The 16682-nt window shown below is 43.3% G+C and overlaps 1 protein-coding gene across 1 annotated transcript; it reads right to left on the bottom strand.

Moving 5' to 3' along the window:
- Window positions 1-2441: 2441 nt before the first annotated feature.
- Window positions 2442-15865, bottom strand: LOC110375963 (cohesin subunit SA-1). The gene is made up of 14 exons (XM_049850602.2): window positions 15122-15865; window positions 13251-13421; window positions 12729-12933; window positions 11993-12218; window positions 11463-11586; window positions 11195-11373; window positions 10564-11056; window positions 9826-10362; window positions 9359-9698; window positions 6987-7117; window positions 6572-6742; window positions 5780-5939; window positions 5297-5485; window positions 2442-3567 (listed from the first exon to the last, which is right to left on the bottom strand). Exons 1-14 carry the CDS (start codon window positions 15605-15607, stop codon window positions 3503-3505), a joined length of 3477 nt encoding a protein of 1158 aa, XP_049706559.2. The 5' UTR covers window positions 15608-15865; the 3' UTR covers window positions 2442-3502.
- Between the last annotated feature and the right edge of the window lie 817 nt (window positions 15866-16682).

Below are 16682 nucleotides of genomic sequence, written 5' to 3'. Positions count from 1 at the left end.
GCATCGTCCTCCTGCCCTTATCCCAATTTCATTTGGGGTCAGCATGTTTTCTCCTTCCATCCTCTTCTATCTGCCGTTATCTCACAAGTAACACTCTTTCTTACCATATCTACTTTCACACTATCCATCCATCGTTTCTTTGGTCGTCCTCTTTCACTATACCCGTCCACGTTCATGCTCATCACCTTCCTCACAACGTGTGTCCATTTCGACCGCGCGGCCACCTCATAATTTTTGATGAAACTTTGCCAGGAATTAGTAGTAATTTGTTACTTTTCACTCCTCTTTTCCTGAATTTGTTACAAAAAAAACCAAGCCGCTATGACAAAGAACAGTTGGCCGCTAGAACCGCCACTTGCCGTAGTCATCGCCCGTGATTACTCAGAAACTATACAATGCAGATAGACGAATGATACATCAAAAGAAAGGTCTTAATTTGTTAAATTTGTTACAAAATAAAAAGGTCAAAACGTAGATATACAAAAGTTATGCAATGTTAAGTTTTCAGGTTATGAGTAGGTAAGTATATCACCGTAGGCACCAAATTAATAGAGGCTAATGTGTATAGAAAATTAGTCTTTAATTTGTTACAGCGAAAAAGACCAAAATACTAGAAAGCAGGTTCAATAATATGTTAGAGTCGATTTTAGTTGGCCGCGCGGACAATATGCCTACAATTTCGTTTTCTCGTTATTAAAAGTAGGGTTTAGCTTAATTAAAGTACTAGTCGATGGGTAACGTAACCTAGTTTGAATAAATATAGCGAATTTAACTGCAGCATTCGTATTTTAGGAGATATTTACAAAAACACAGTGGTATGAAACTGTATGAGAGTAGGGTGTCCATGCATTTTCACATATTCGAAATTTTCGTTATTCACGTCTTATTTTTTTAGGGAGAGTGCATACTTTATAAAAATCAAAGTCACAAATAGATTAAAATTTCTTTATTTACAATCAACACAAAGGCAAACAAATCAAGTAATAAAAGACAACCAGATAAATATAAAATCTTCATAAACTAACATAATATTTATAAATTCTCACAGAATGTAGACATATTTTCTTAGAGGTACTTATTTCAATTTTAAAAGAATTGTCGTCGTAACAAAAATATTTATTGTTATTTAAAAAATGACATTTATAGTGGCCTATTTTTGTGCCTGGTATAAATTCTATAGTACCAACTAAGAAATAATAATTATCCTTAATGCTAATAATAATCGGCAATTCAGTGAGTAAAACTGAGTCTGCAGCTCCGTTTAAATCAAATGTTATGATCTCGCCTAGCTTAAGTTCACCTTTCAACTCTGTGTCACATTTTTGACACATTGTGTTAACACAAAGGCAAACAATTGATTTGTTTGCCTTTGTGTTGATTGTGAATAAAGAAATTTTAATCTATTTGTGACTTTGATTTTTATAAAGTAGGTATGCACTCTCCCTAAAAAAATAAGACGTGAATAACGAAAATTTCGAATATGTGAAAATGCATGGACACCCTACTCTCATACAGTTTCATACCACTGTGTTTTTGTAAATATCTCCTAAAATACGAATGCTGCAGTTAAATTCGCTATATTTATTCAAACTAGGTTACGTTACCCATCGACTAGTACTTTAATTAAGCTAAACCCTACTTTTAATAACGAGAAAAACGAAATTGTATTTTAGGCATATTGCCGTCCGCGCGGCCAACTAAAATCGACTCTAACATATTATTGAACCTGCTTTCTAGTATTTTTTGGTCTTTTTTCGCTGTAACAAATTAAAGACTAATTTTCTATACACATTAGCCTCTATTAATTTGGTGCCTACGGTAATATACTTACCTACTCATAACCTGAAAACTTAACATTGCATAACTTTTTTTATATCTACGTTTTGACCTTTTTTATTTTTGTAACAAATTTAACAAATTAAGACCTTTCTTTTGATGTATCATTCGTCTATCTGCATTGTATAGTTTCTGAGTAATCACGGGCGATGACTACGGCAAGTGGCGGTTCTAGCGGCCAACTGTTCTTTGTCATAGCGGCTTGGTTTTTTTTGTAACAAATTCAGGAAAAGAGGAGTGAAAAGTAACAAATTACTACTAATTCCTGGCAAAGTTTCATCAAAAATTATGAGGTGGCCGCGCGGTCGAAATGGACACCACAACGTGACTTTCATTCCTGCGCATCACACGCTCAGTTCGTGCTACGTAACTTTATGAAGTACTTTTGCGAATACTAGCTGCAAGTTACTTGCTGGCTAACTCAGGAATAGCAAAGTTACGAGACCACGAGGCACATACAGCCGCGTCCAGTACAACAGCTGCGCGGTATGCGCTGTGACCACTCAGCTCAGGCCGGCGTTCAACTGCCCACAGATACTTGTCTTTTTATACATGGCGAACATTGATGTGTGGTAAATGTGTATTAGTGTAATAAAACATATCGATATATTATAAACATCATTTATTATAAAAATATATCTTATACTAACTACAATATTGTACTAACATAATCTAACATTACATTATTGCGCAGTGTACACACTCAGCTCTGTTTAAGATTCCTAACGATATATTGTTACACACACAAGTCAGTCTGTTGCACAGTCGACTGTAGAGCAATGCCGGCCGCACACGATCCTTCCTATCGACTCGATTCGGCAGTAAGGATCGTTTGTGACTTAATACTTAGTGAGGTGTAGACTGCGCTGTCTAACTACATAGTTACGATCTACGCGTACATACGCTACATAACACCCTCGTCCTCGCGGACACTCATATCCTACAACTATAAGGCCCAACTTCATAACAACAGTGACAACGTCTTACAATACCTTTCATATAATAATTAAATATTTATAATACATAATTCATTAACAAATCTACTTCAAGTACCAGATAAATGTTTAAGTATTCATAGAAGCTCAATCTGTACTAGGGTAGTAGGGTTGTTTATTTTGTTTGATAGCATATTCAGATGCTACTTTAAAAAGTTTTGAGAGTAAAGTACTTTTAGTGGTCTGATCAAAAATAATCTTAGTTTGCTGTTGTTGTAATTGGACTTCGAATTACATTACTTTTTAATATACATATAATCAGAAAGGCATGCTTCTATGTCATTTATTTAAAATGTCAAACACAAGCCCCCGAATATGCTATCAATGTTCACAATACGAAGGTTTATATAATAATATAGCGTTATAAAATAAAATAATTTATATTTGATTTCATGGTGTTCAATAGATATGTTAAAATAAATAAAAATAAATATATAAGTATTGGTAGTTATAGTACGTCAGACGCAACTTGACAAGTCGAAAATAAAATGTTTGGTCGTGTCATAAAAAATGGGAACAAGAATGTTTATAGCGCGGTCTTTTGATTGATCTCAGACTCGTCAAGAAAAAAGTCGTGAAACTATATAGCCTGACGAACTCATACGCGCCGCCCGCGTCGCGTGAGGCGTCACGTGCGGCGCGTGACGCGGTGCTGCTGCACACAGTGCGCCTCACCCGGCCTGCTCGGCGTCAGACTCCGCGTTGTCGTCGCCGTCCTCCTCGTCGTTCTGGCCGCCTGCAAGCACAACATCACGACATTGTACTATGCGCCCATATATTGACAGCTACATTGTATGTTCATATATATTATGTGATGTCTTCCTAGCCGATTTGTCGGCTTCGGCGGCTGTTCTCATGTAAAGAGATTAGCCAACTGCGCAGGACATAACTGCAGTGCACAAGCATTTGTCGAGCAGTCTAACTTGACTCTTTAGAATTTATTTATTATGTGTAAAAGGTTTACAAACCAATTACATTAACATAGAAATGGAAAAGAAATAGAAAAAAATAACATTAGTAATGCTCAATCCTTCTACGTGTGAGAGGAGACCTGTGCCTACCAGTGGGACGACATAAAGGCTGTAACAGTAACAGATGTAAAAGAAAACACGTAAAACTTAATAAAATATTAATAAACAAAACAAAAGGTAAATAGGTATACAATTTAAATTAGACGATACATGTTAAAGTATTTGTTCGCTAGAAGCTGAAACATAAACACATTATTATTTTATAATCATCAGCAAATAAATGACAGTTCGGTTCACCTCCCATGAGGTCGTTGAGCACAGCCAGAACACGCGGAACTGGTGCTGAGCCGCGGGCCACTGTGCGGCAAGTAGACGGTGTTTCCGACCTCGGAGGTACAGTCGGCAAAACGGATACGTATGCAGGCCACACACACAAACATACAGTGTTAAGCCATGTATTCACTGAGAAGCAATTGTTCATAAACACTGTTTCAGAAACAGTATGAGTTTCCGAAACATTGTTGCTGTAAATTTCTACGTGATGTTTCAGAAACTGTGTATCTGAAACATTGTTTCCCAGTGAATACATGGCTTTAGTGTGCGTAAAGCAAAACGTGTTTTACTTCGCCTATTCATAATATCAGTGCCGCTTCACAAACACATTCAACGGTCAACGACTGTGTGACCATTTCAACCCCTTTCGCGAAGCTAGATCCGCTCTTTTTGTGTGGCCTGCATACCTATCCGTTTTGCCGACTGTCCTTATTAGGGACGTAAATGCAGATCAGGGGCATCTGTTATCCCTTTACATATTTTAAGCATGATCCCCAGCTAGTCACAGGCTCTTCTAGTTTGCAACATATTAAATCCTAGATGTCCAACAAGAAATTTGATTGGATATAAATATGGCTAATATCCAAATCGAATAAAGGAACCGCAAAAATGCCTTTTGGACCTTCTCAAGTAAAAGTACATATTTGGCCTCATATGGGTTTCAAACACAAGAGCTCGCCTCTAATTTGCTTCTGACAAGCGTATAGTGTATAAGAGCCGCATGACATGTGCGTTTTTTAAATCTCGTACGTTTCTTAGAACGAACTCCAGTCGCCTGAACGAGTCTTTAGCAACGGTAGAAATATGCTTATGGAATGTTAGCTTCCGATTAAATACGACACCCAAGTTTCACGGTGGTCGATATTATAAGTGTCATTTATTTTATATTTGAAGTCTATTGGGTGTTGCATGCAACCGAAAGTCATGACATAGCATTGGTTTTGGTGGGATTCAATGTCATCTTCACAATCTGATATGAAGCTCACACTAGCGTATGATTTGAGGTTATCTCCTTAGAGGATGCCTGGGAAAAGATGGCAGCAAAGTCTTATTACTAAAGTCCTGTTTTGCCTTTCGGTGTGGCTCGTGGCCCACGCGGCGCCGGGCTGCGCCGGGCTGCGCCGGGCGGCAGGCTCGCAGTAAGAGTGTTGCAGTACGTACGCGGTCTGCGCGCGTAGTGCTTGCGCGCGGGCGGCGGGCGGTCGTCGGGCGCGTCCGTCAGCAGAGAGCCGCGGTAGGCGAGCAGCGGCGCCCAGTCGTCGCCCCACGCGGCGCCGGGCGGCAGGCGGGAGTCGGCGAAGCGCAGCACGGCGCGCTTGTCCTGCCGCAGCAGCTTGTTGGAGAACTCGCCTGCGACACGCGTCTGCGTCAGTATACTCTCCTCCGGCATATACGCACGACAACATTTTATGTACTAACTTTTTTTCGTAATTCCATGCATATTGTATACTAGATAAATTGAGAATAGACTATAGGGTGATTTGATTAAAAATAGATCACAAAATACACTTTAAAACATTTCGAAATTGAAGCAACGTGAACAACGTCGATAAGACTATAACGTATCTATTTTAGTCTCGTACCACATATTTTGATCTGTTATATAATAGATTGTAAATGTATAAATATGTAAGGTGAACTGACCGAGCGCCTCGAGGAACAGCAGGTTGGGCGGCGCGGGCCCGCCGGCGGGCGGCGCGTCGAGCGCGGCGAAGGCGATGCCGGCGCGGTGCAGCGCCGTCAGCGCCTCGCGGTTCTTCACGGCGTCCAGCCCGAACATCACGGAGAAGCGCTTCGCCAGCTCCTGCACACACACTCGCTCAGCCTGCTGGCGCTAGTGGCCGCCCGGCTCCGGCGACCGATCGGAAGCCGCCATTCAAAAGCAATGTCAAACATTGAGGAAAGATATTAGGAAAATCATGGAGTCGGTAACATGAAACCGTTTTCAAAATACTATATGTACATCATTTACAATAGCGAAAATTCGCTGTTTCAAAAGTGTGTTCTTTAAATAGTTTACGTATGTATAATTGTAAACGTATATGCAAGTTTATTTCTTAAACAGAACATTTTCCCACTATTGAATGAATGCATTTTGATTAAAAATTTATTTGTATTATCGAAAACGGCTCAACGGCTCAACGCTCGGAATCCATTCTTTTTGACTGTAAACATTCGTCAAAACTGTAACTCAAAAACCTATCTATACTAATATTATAAAGCTGAAGAGTTTGTTTGTTTGTTTGTTTGAATGGGCTAATCTCAGGAACTACTGGTCCGATTTGAAAATTTATTTCAGTGTTAGGTAGCTCATTTACCGAGGAAGGCTATAGGCTACTTTTTATCCCGGTACGGGAAGTAGTTCCCACGGGATGCGGGTGAAACCGCTGGCAGAAGCTGGTATAATATAAGAATAATGGAGTAGTAAGGCGGCACCTTGAGCTCGAGCATCTCGGGCAGCTGGCGGCTGGGCGCGGGGTGCTTGAGCAGCATGTCGTGGAACAGCGCCTGCATGGCCAGCTCCATGGTCAGCGCGCAGTTCAGCTTGTTGATCTCGCGCGCCTTGCTCAGCGTGGCCTTGATGATGTCGCCGTAGTCGTTGTAGCACTGCGACCACCCCGTCACGTCAGTACACACAACGATCATACTATGTACAGCATTCATTATAATAAGTGGTTGATCGTTAACATTATTCGGGAGAAGTTTAATAAAATGTGCCCCAGGGTACAGTACTAAGAACGAGTCCTGTCCGGGGTTTCGATCGATCTGTATGACACAGAATAACTATTTAATCACTTCAAATTGAAAGTAGCTTTGTAGCATTGGACGCCATGCAGCACATGACTGTTACCTTGATGTAATGTTTGAAGACGTCGGCGGCGCGGCGGATGGGCACGACGTTGTACACGATGAGCTTGCAGTAGGCGGCCAGGAAGTTGCGCCGCTTGTGCAGCTCCTCGATGCGTCTCTCGTCTTGTCCGTCTGCAACACCCGCTCTGTATCGCCTCTGCCTCACATCTACTCATGCTTCAGTGTCTACCTTACTCCTATTACGTATTGCATTGCACATTATTTGATAGTAGACACTAAAACATGATAGAACTAAACCTCAAGTTGACACCAACAACTTATTTCAAGTTAAAGAACTTATAATGTGACAACATAACACAGCTCGAGATATCCGCGTTCACTATGAACCATGCAGGCACTACGCGCTACAAATTATAGGAAATTAAAAATAAGCTCCATGAAACGGTTCAGTTCTCTTCACAATTAGTTGCACAAGTCCCACAGTCCACTGTTTAGTACAAGCTCATCTTTTCTTGTTAATTCTTGGTACTTGTCATAACGTTGTATTGCATTGCTATAAAATTAATAAATCATAAGGAATGCAAAATAATAGTACACCGCACGAAACATGCTCAAACCAGACTATACTCGTCAAGTGTGTTAATGAAGGTAGTTGTAACGCAGTTCGACACCGGCGGCGAGTGCGGCACCGCGGCGCCGCGCGGCTGCGCGGAGCGTCCGCGTGCTCGGCGCCGGTGCCGGACTGCGAGAAGGAAGCGGGCGCGACAATTTTCCCTTAGTAATGTTAAGTGATAGACACAGCGAGTGCACGAAACGCATGCGACGTCCGCCCGTCGCGTCGAGACAAAAATATGCATTATTGTACCGCGCGGCGACTCCGGCCGACGGCCCGGCGCCGGCCGGCTCGCGCATTACTAAGGTAAAATCCGCCGGCGGTGTGTCAGCTAGTGCGAACGAGTGCGAGCAACTGGCTTACCGGCGTCGGACAGACGGACGGACGGGCCGGCGGACCGCGACACATGCAACACAATACACCACACCGTTATCGCATCGCCCTCCCGCCTCACCGTCGCTTCTCACTACCGACTCGTCGACGTTACGTTAATAATGCATATTTTTTCTCTCCATCCCGAACTGTACCGATGACGGCACGGTGCAACCGACTTTTACATATAATATGTGCTGCGGACCACGTGGTAATGAGCTTCGAATTGCTATAGCCACTCAATACAAATAGTGGCTTCATATATAAGGAATATTTAAATGATTTATTATTTAATGTTTGCAATAAATAGCATTTGTTCATTTACAACACTTTCGAAATGCACCACACCGCTACCGTACAAGTGAATTCATTCACAATCCCAACTGTGTGCCCCGAGCGACTAGCGCAGGCGACACCGGCGCCGTGCGGGTCGCTGTACCTACTCGCTGCCTACAAAGTTTTAACACAATATCTGCTATAGGTACATAGCATCCCATTAGAATAACATCTCCAACTGTGACCGCACAACGTTACCCGTAAATAATAGTCAGTTCCAACAGAATTTAATAAAAGAGAAGCAAGTCACTGAAGTCAACAATAATGTTTTAATGTGGATTGTTTATGTACTATCGTCATATTTAATCATATATTTAATCATCGTCATATTAGTCAATTATTGACCCACCATAGGCTTTTCACCTGGCATTCAGATAAAATAACGAACTTGGAAATGTAATCGCGTCTTTTTCAAAATGTATAAGTGAGTAAATACTCGCGGTAATTCACTCATAATCGTCAGGCGACTATGCTCATACTCACGTAGTTTTTAAAGCCTGACTAATAGTTAGAAATTACACTTATACACACAAACATACTTTTACATTGTTTCGAATAAATAAGCCATTTGTTCTATAAACATTATTTAAAACTGCATTATGTCATACGAAGTTTGCTTAAAATTGTAAAGGTTAGCGCCGTAAAGGGAATATCTTTGTCGTTTAGACCTTTTCTAATGATTTATAGACAAAATGGGTCATAGCTGATAGTACATTAACCAATTGTGTTTTTATTTAATTCTATTGGAAATTATAAAACAAAACGAGATGTGATGAACATGTGTTTTGTTAGTTGTCAATTTTGCTTTTAATTTAGTGAATGGCATTCACAAGATAATTGTAGGATGTACGTTACCAGAACTAAAATAATTATAATCGATGTGTTTGATTCAAAATTCGATAATTACGCCATTTGTTTTACTTAGTAAATGGAGTGGATTCCATAGTAAATGGTACAGCTGTCATCAAATAGTTGAAGTCAGCCGTCGGCTGTAACACCCGTGTGCATATTTTGTTGGTATAGTTCGGTCGTCGCGTCGTCACTAGCGGTAAGTGGCGGTGGTGATAATGGTACAGGAAGTGAGGACTGACCGTAGTTGTGGTGCACGAAGACGAACTCCTGTATGAAGGCGTTGAGCATGTCCAGCAGGTCGGGGTCGGGCTGCAGCACGAGCTGGCGCATGTCGGGGTCGGCGGGGTGGTGCAGCGCCAGCTGGTCGGCGAACAGGATGAGCAGGTCGCACAGCGAGGTGTAGGCCTCCTCCTGCAGCGCGGGCGTGGCGCCGCGCCGCACGATGTGCGTGCAGTGCGCCACGTAGCCGCGCAGGCGGCCGCGCAGCTCGGCGGCCGCGCCCGCACTGGCGCGGCTCTCCACGCCGTGCAGCCCCCACACCACGGCGTAGAAGCACGCGCGCACCACGTACACCAGCGCCTGCCCAAGCCCGGGGTCATTCGATATTACAACGATGCGATATTGTGGGCTACAGATTACAACATTGAAATCTAACATTTCCGTTGGCCTATCTGCGGCGGCCCCATATAATAGAATGAGTAGTTACCTGCGGAGGCATCTGCGACTCGTTCTCCTTGACGCACTTGGGCAGGTCCTCGAAGAGCGAGTCCCAGATGTTGGTGTCGTTGAGGTTGTGGCACATGTACATGATGGACACCTTGCGCAGCGAGTTGATGACGTTGAAGAGCTCGTCGGCGTCGGGCGTCTCGCCGCCCTCGAGCAGGCTGCGGTAGTCGTCGATGGCCTCCTTGTAGCGGTTGACGCACATGTCGGTGATGGTGGCGCGGGCCACGTTGCAGCGCGTGTACACGCCGCACTGCTCGCTGCACAGCAGCTCCAGCGTCCGGCCACACGTCTCCAGCACCTCGCTCTCCGTCTGCACCGACACGATGTCGCGCAGCTTGTTGAGCAGCAGCGTGAGGTTGCCCTCCTGGCGCTGCGTCGTGTACAGCTCCAGGTCGAAGTACTGCGGGATGGACACCAGGTTGGTCAGCTTCTCGGGGTCGGCGCCGAACTTGTCCAGCAGCGCCGGCAACGTCACGATGAAGTGCGCCGTCATCTTGCTGCGGTCGTCGCTCACCACCTGCGCCCAGTATCACTCTTACTTTACCTTATTTACTGTATCACTTACGGTTTTATTCTAACATCAGTGTGATTATTGCATTTAAAATTTGATGTTGATTTGAAAAATGTATGTAAGAATTGAAATGTACAATATTACAGAATTAGGTAGATTCAGTGAGATGTGTGCACAGAGCTGACGCTACGCTAGCCTGGGCGGTACCTTGGCCTGTTCCTTGGAGAGCATGTGGTGGTGCTTGCGCGAGGCGCCGCGGCCGACGGGCGGCTCGCCGGTGCTGGCCTGGCGGACGCAGCACACCATGAGCTCGATGAGCGAGGACTCCTGGCGGTTGTCCAGCGCCTCCTCGCCCGGGCCCGCCTCCTCCAGCAGCAGGTCCGTCATGCACTCCCAGTCCTTCATCATGGGGTTGGACTCGATGAGCGAGTCCACCAGGTAGGCGCCGTGCTCGTGCAGCTCGGACTCGATGAAGAACTGCACGAGGTCGCGGATGAGCGGCGTGTTGGGCAGGCGCTGCTTGCCGCGGCGCGAGCGGGCCGGGGGTGGCGGCACGGCGCCGGGCGGCTCGTCGTTGCGGAACAGCCGCACGTTGAGGAACTCGCCGGCCGCGGCCGCCACGGCGCGGCACGACGAGTACACCAGCTCGTACACGTTCTCGCAGTCCTTGTCCGTCAGCACGTCGGGGTGCATGCGGCATCTGACCGACACGACTACGTTTATTCTCCGGTTTCGATATCGTTAGATTAGAACGCGAATATTAGACCATTAAGTAAGATTAACATACCAAATAAAATAGTACGATAATAACGAAATAAATGCAAGCGGCAGCACTCACTTCAGGATGGCGATGACGAGTTTGACGGCATGCACGGCGACCTCGGTCTCCTTGTCGAGCGTCATGGACACGATGCGGTCCTTGAACTTGGAGGTGAAGAGCTCCAGCTTGCCCTTGAGCTCCTCGCACTCGTACAGCGGCTGCAGCGCCTGCAGGCAGCGCAGCCGCACCTCGCCCACCTGACACGTCACCCGATGCATCACGACATAGATAGTGTTTACATCAAGCGATTTAATCATGTCTACTTCAAATGCTTTCTGATACATACCTTGTCATGCAGTGTCCAGCCAATATATTTGAGATACAAGTCGTCCAGGAAGTGCGCCGGGAACTTCTCCATCCATATGCCTATCTCTGCCATTGTGATAGCTCTAATGTCAGGCAGTGTATCCCTGCAAATGAAAATATGTAAATTATGTGTTGGGAACAAGTAACCGAGAAATGTAATTATGACAAAGCTTTCTATATAATATTTTTTACCCCAAAACACAGGTTTCAAATTAAACCTACCTCAGGTGGTCCCTATATAAGATTAAGAATATAACTTTCTAGCTTGATTATGTATTCGTCTTATAAGATTAAGTTAATCTTAAGATGGTTTAGTATTAAGCCCTTTTAAATATTAGTAACTGAGCCATTTGTTCCTATTAATTGTGATCATGTTGTTAAATAATTTTTTATTTATTTATTATTTAATATTTATATCTTAAAGGTTTAAGTCCAATAAAAAGTTATAGTTATCAAGCACGAACTATAGAATGCATATGGAGGCAGCAAGAGTATGTGGGGTGGGCGGACCTGTATCGGTGCACGAAGACGGACTTGAACATGTAGGAGAGCATGTTCTTGATCTCCTCCATGTTCTCCTCGAGCTCCTGGCGCTTGGCGACGAGCACCTCGAGGCGCTCGTTGGCTCGCTTGTCGCGCGCCTTCAGCCGCTCCGCCTCGTACTGGCGCAGGCAGTTGTCGCAGTTCACGCTCGTCAGCAGCGCCACGTCCACCAGCGCCGTCATCAGCTTCATCACTGCCGACACACGTGCTGCTTCACTCTACTTGTTAATACAGCTTTTCATCTATGCTAGACATCTATTTTCTTCACATTACAAAAGTGAGCAGTGGCTTTACATGTTTGCCTGTTCTTCAATCACAATTTAAAGATGGAACAAATAATAGAACTTGGCAGTAATTTAGCTTTTACATCAGAATAACATCTGGGTTACTTTTTACTTTTTAGGGACCCTATTGTTTTAGCCCCTCTGTCCGTCCTTCTGTCACCGGGCTGTATCTCATGAACCGTTATAGTTAAGAGAGTTTAAATTTTCACAGATGATGTATTTCTGTTGCGACAGTCTTATGCATGCTTGGTTAATCCTTTTGCAACTAGTAACATTTTGAGTCCTTAAAACCAATAGGATGGCAGTAACAAAATTATGTACTCCTTTTGACCTGGCATACCACTGTAAGTCATGCTGAATAAAGTTGTCAATAATAATATGTATTGGATAAATTGTTAAAAAGGATATGATATATTTACCAGCCAGAGTGGCAGTGTGCCTGAAGGCTCTGACTTGTGAGTCGGAGAGGCCGGTGAGCAGGGAGATGATGTTGTCCATGAGGTACTGGTCGTAGATGATGGAGTATTGGCACATCTTCACCAGGGTCTGAATGAACTCACAGAAGTTGGAGCGGAACTTCTTCCAAGTCTGCCCACTCATTATGAGAGGATATTCTCCACTTTCCTGTTCAAGCAATTTGAGTTGATATAAATAAATAAATAATAATGTCGGGACCTCAGGTTCGGCAGTCCGGCATGGTGACCATTGCGCCATCGAGGTTGTCAATATGTTATTAAAAATTTCATGCTGAAAGCAAATTTGTACAGGGCTACATTTTATTCCTAAATGTACTTCATAAGGCACATGTTATCAAAGATATAAACATAAAACTTTGCCTTTAAATAATATATTTTTTAAATACATAGATAGTTAGGTAGACCTATTGAAAATGTTGATTTTTAGTAAAGTACCAAACCAAATGAGGTACACTAGTATATTACCTCATCAAATTCCTGAGTCATTTTCTTGATGATAAGTGTGTGGTCCATCTGAGCCATGTCAGGCGTGACCTTCCCCCGGCAGCCCGAGGCATTGATGAAGAACTGCATTAGTTGCACCAGAGCCGCCTCTCTATTGGTCTTGTACTCCTCTATCCACATGTCTACCACTTGCTGCAGGTCATTACGAATGCATATATAATGTAAATACTCTAAACAATAATATAATAGTGTCCAATAAAAATGTCAAATTTCCTGAATCTTTAACTTCTGAGTTCTTAAGACAGTTCAATTCTGTTGTTTTTGTTTCTGTATAAATCAGTAGTTCTTAACCAGTGGAGGCATTCCAAGAAGTCCACGAAGCTTTGCTTCGCGACATTGCTATCCATCTTAAGTGTATATCCATCATACTTGTCCAATAGAAAAAAATGTATGTATGGGCTACATTTTACGTAATTTTGGTTCTGAGTTTTAAAAAATAATTAAAATTTCCTGCTCGCTTCGCTCGCGTACTCAGAAGCTGTATGCCCTTGTATTGCATTTGTCAACAAACAAAAAGTTAAGTATGTTTGGGCTACATTTTACATCTGTACAAGTCTGAAAAAAATTTCACGCTAGCTTTTTGTAAACATCCTTGGCAGTCGTTACGGGTAGTCAGAAGCCAGTAAGTCTGACACCCGTCTAACCAAGGGGTATCGGGTTGCCCGGGTAACTGGGTTGAGGAGGTCAGATAGGCAGTCGCTCCTTGTAAAGCACTGGTACTCAGCTGAATCCGGTTACACTGGAAGCCGACCCCAACATGATTGGGAAAAGGCTCGGAGGATGATGATGAGCTTTTTGTAAATGCTAAACATTGCATTTGTAATTGAAAGATTTAGTCAGAGCTAAAACTATGTTTTTTTACCTAGTGGTCCCCCCCTTGTTAAAGCTATAAATACATCCGTAGGTTTTCAACGCTTCTGATTGTTAAAAACAAGCACAGAAATCTGTTGAATGCCACTGCTGACATGCGTTTAGTTTTGAGAAGTACTGAACCAAGAATCTTAAATTAGAAGAATTAAAATGTAGCTTTTCGTTTTTTCATCATCCTCCGAGCCTTTTCCCAACTATGTTGGGGTCGGCTTCCAGTTTATGTAGCTTTTAGTTTTTTGCTATATAATAAAGAAATGAGTTCTAATTATAAAGTGTGCTTGTATTCTTTATCATATAACCCTCAATTTAGGAAAACCAATGGGGTGGTCCATGGCAAGACAAACTCATGTAAAATGGTCCCTCATGACTAAAAGGTTAAGAACCACTGGTATAAACCAACAATTGGAAAAGAACTTGTTCAACCAGATACAGGAGGCAGTGGTGCGTATGCTGTAGTGTGCTCTCCTTATGTACTACCTCAATTACAGCTACAGCTTTTTTTATCGTCTTATTGCTGGGCACAGGCCTCCTCTCACACAGAGAAGGATTGAGCGTTAATCACAACACTTGCTCAATGCGATTTCAGATTTTGTTATCCAGGTTTCCTTGAGATGTTTTCCTTCAACTAACTCAATGTACTCCCTTATATACTTCCTTATTGAATATGTCATATAGTACTACTATATGTATACTCCCTTATGTGCTTCCTTATTAACTAATCTATGTACTCCCCTATATACTTCCTTATTTAATACCTCATATAGTTTTCGTTTCAGACGTTTCATAGGTGCCTGCAAAGGCCTATGTGAAATAAAAAGATTTTGATTTTTGATTTTATACTGCTGTGGGTTTTTATCAGAATCAATTTTCACAAATATCAATGGCTTGTGTCACAATCAATGGGGGTATCCCCCAAGGCTTAACTTACACTGATCCATTCTTAAACATTTAATTGAACTTACATTGATAGCAGTTTTGTTGAATCTTAGTATGTTGTAAAGGCTGTTCTCATCATCACCAGGAAGCAATACTGGTGGGGGTGAGTACGCGGGCGGTGGCGCGGTGCCGCGGCCCCGGCCCCGACCGCGCCCGCCTCGGCCTCGGCGGCGCAGCGGCGGCGGAGGTGGAGACTCGGCCAGACGCCCCACGAACCCCCCGTCTCCTCTCCGGCCGCGACTGCGTGTCACCCGCTTAGTGGGCGTGGGCGACGGAGATCTGGTCTCCTCTTCTTCATGATGGGATTCTTCAGCCTCTTCCCGAGGTGCTTCAGCTGCTGTGGAATTAGCTACTGCGCCAACATTGAAACCTGAATAGTTTACATTGGGAGTCTCAGGTTCGTGCACAGACTGACCACCGTAATCAGTCATGGGAGTCGCTGGAGTCATGGGATTCACGTACTCCGGAGGAGGGTCGTCCATCCGGATACGTTTCCCGCCACGACGATGCATTATTGTTGATAAATATCGAGGTTTATCACAAAATTCTCACAGTTTACATTAGGTTACATCTTTGGATTGTATATAAAAACTATATAGACGGATATTGATTTTCCAGTAAATTCAAGTCCACAAATCCTGAATAAAAATGTGTATTGATTGAATGAAAGCAAAGGAAACGCAACGAGAACCGAAAAACTGCGAACTACTGCGAAGTGCGAACAAGAGACAGAAACAGCCAGCCAGCGAGCGGCGACGCACAGACTACTCAGAGATGCGCGACGCGCCGAACCGTATAACCACAGATTAGTGATTACGTATATGGGTGCCATTTTCAAGAAACGAAGTTTGAGGTGTTCCCTAAGCGATGAATTAATCAAAATGCAACGCATTGCTTCTTGAACATAGATATCCGATATAAATGTTTTTAAGCTGTTAGTCCTCCATACTACTTAAATAAATAAAGAGCAAAAAAAATCTACAGTAACAGTTTAACGGCATTTCTATCCTATATAATATAAGGAGAGAATAAGAGTCGGGTATTTGGCTTCTCGCATACCTGCGTCTGGATCTACCTACGTCTGGGTAATTCGTGCTGCTCTCCTTATCCTCACACCTCACACATGTAAGGTTGTAAGGTTGTCAACAGCCTCGTACACTACGACCTATCGTGCAACCGAAATGCAAGCCGCATACCAGTCCACGACATGCGAACAACAACGACGTGATCCGCTGCGCTCTTGTTTCCGTCGCCATACCAAGATAGATGCCAATGACATTCAATTGGTTTGCGATTGCTCTAGGGCGTAGTTTGCTCTACACTCATATTGCAATCTATACTAATATTATAAAGCTGAAGAGTTTGTTTGTTTGTTTGTTTGAACGTGCTAATCTCAGGAACTACTGGTCCGATTTGAAAATTTCTTTCAGTGTTAGATAGCCCATTTATCGAGGAAGGTCTACTTTTTATCCCGGTATGGGAAGTAGTTCCCACGGGATGCGGGTGAAACCGCTAGCAGAAGCTATCGTAAATAATTTGCAGTCAATATGATTAATTATTGAATCACAGAAACATTATTGAAAAGAA

This window comes from Helicoverpa armigera, chromosome 11 (assembly GCF_030705265.1).
Source record: "Helicoverpa armigera isolate CAAS_96S chromosome 11, ASM3070526v1, whole genome shotgun sequence".
Classification (NCBI taxonomy): Eukaryota; Metazoa; Arthropoda; class Insecta; order Lepidoptera; family Noctuidae; genus Helicoverpa; species Helicoverpa armigera.
This window is presented reverse-complemented; position numbering and strand designations above follow the sequence as displayed.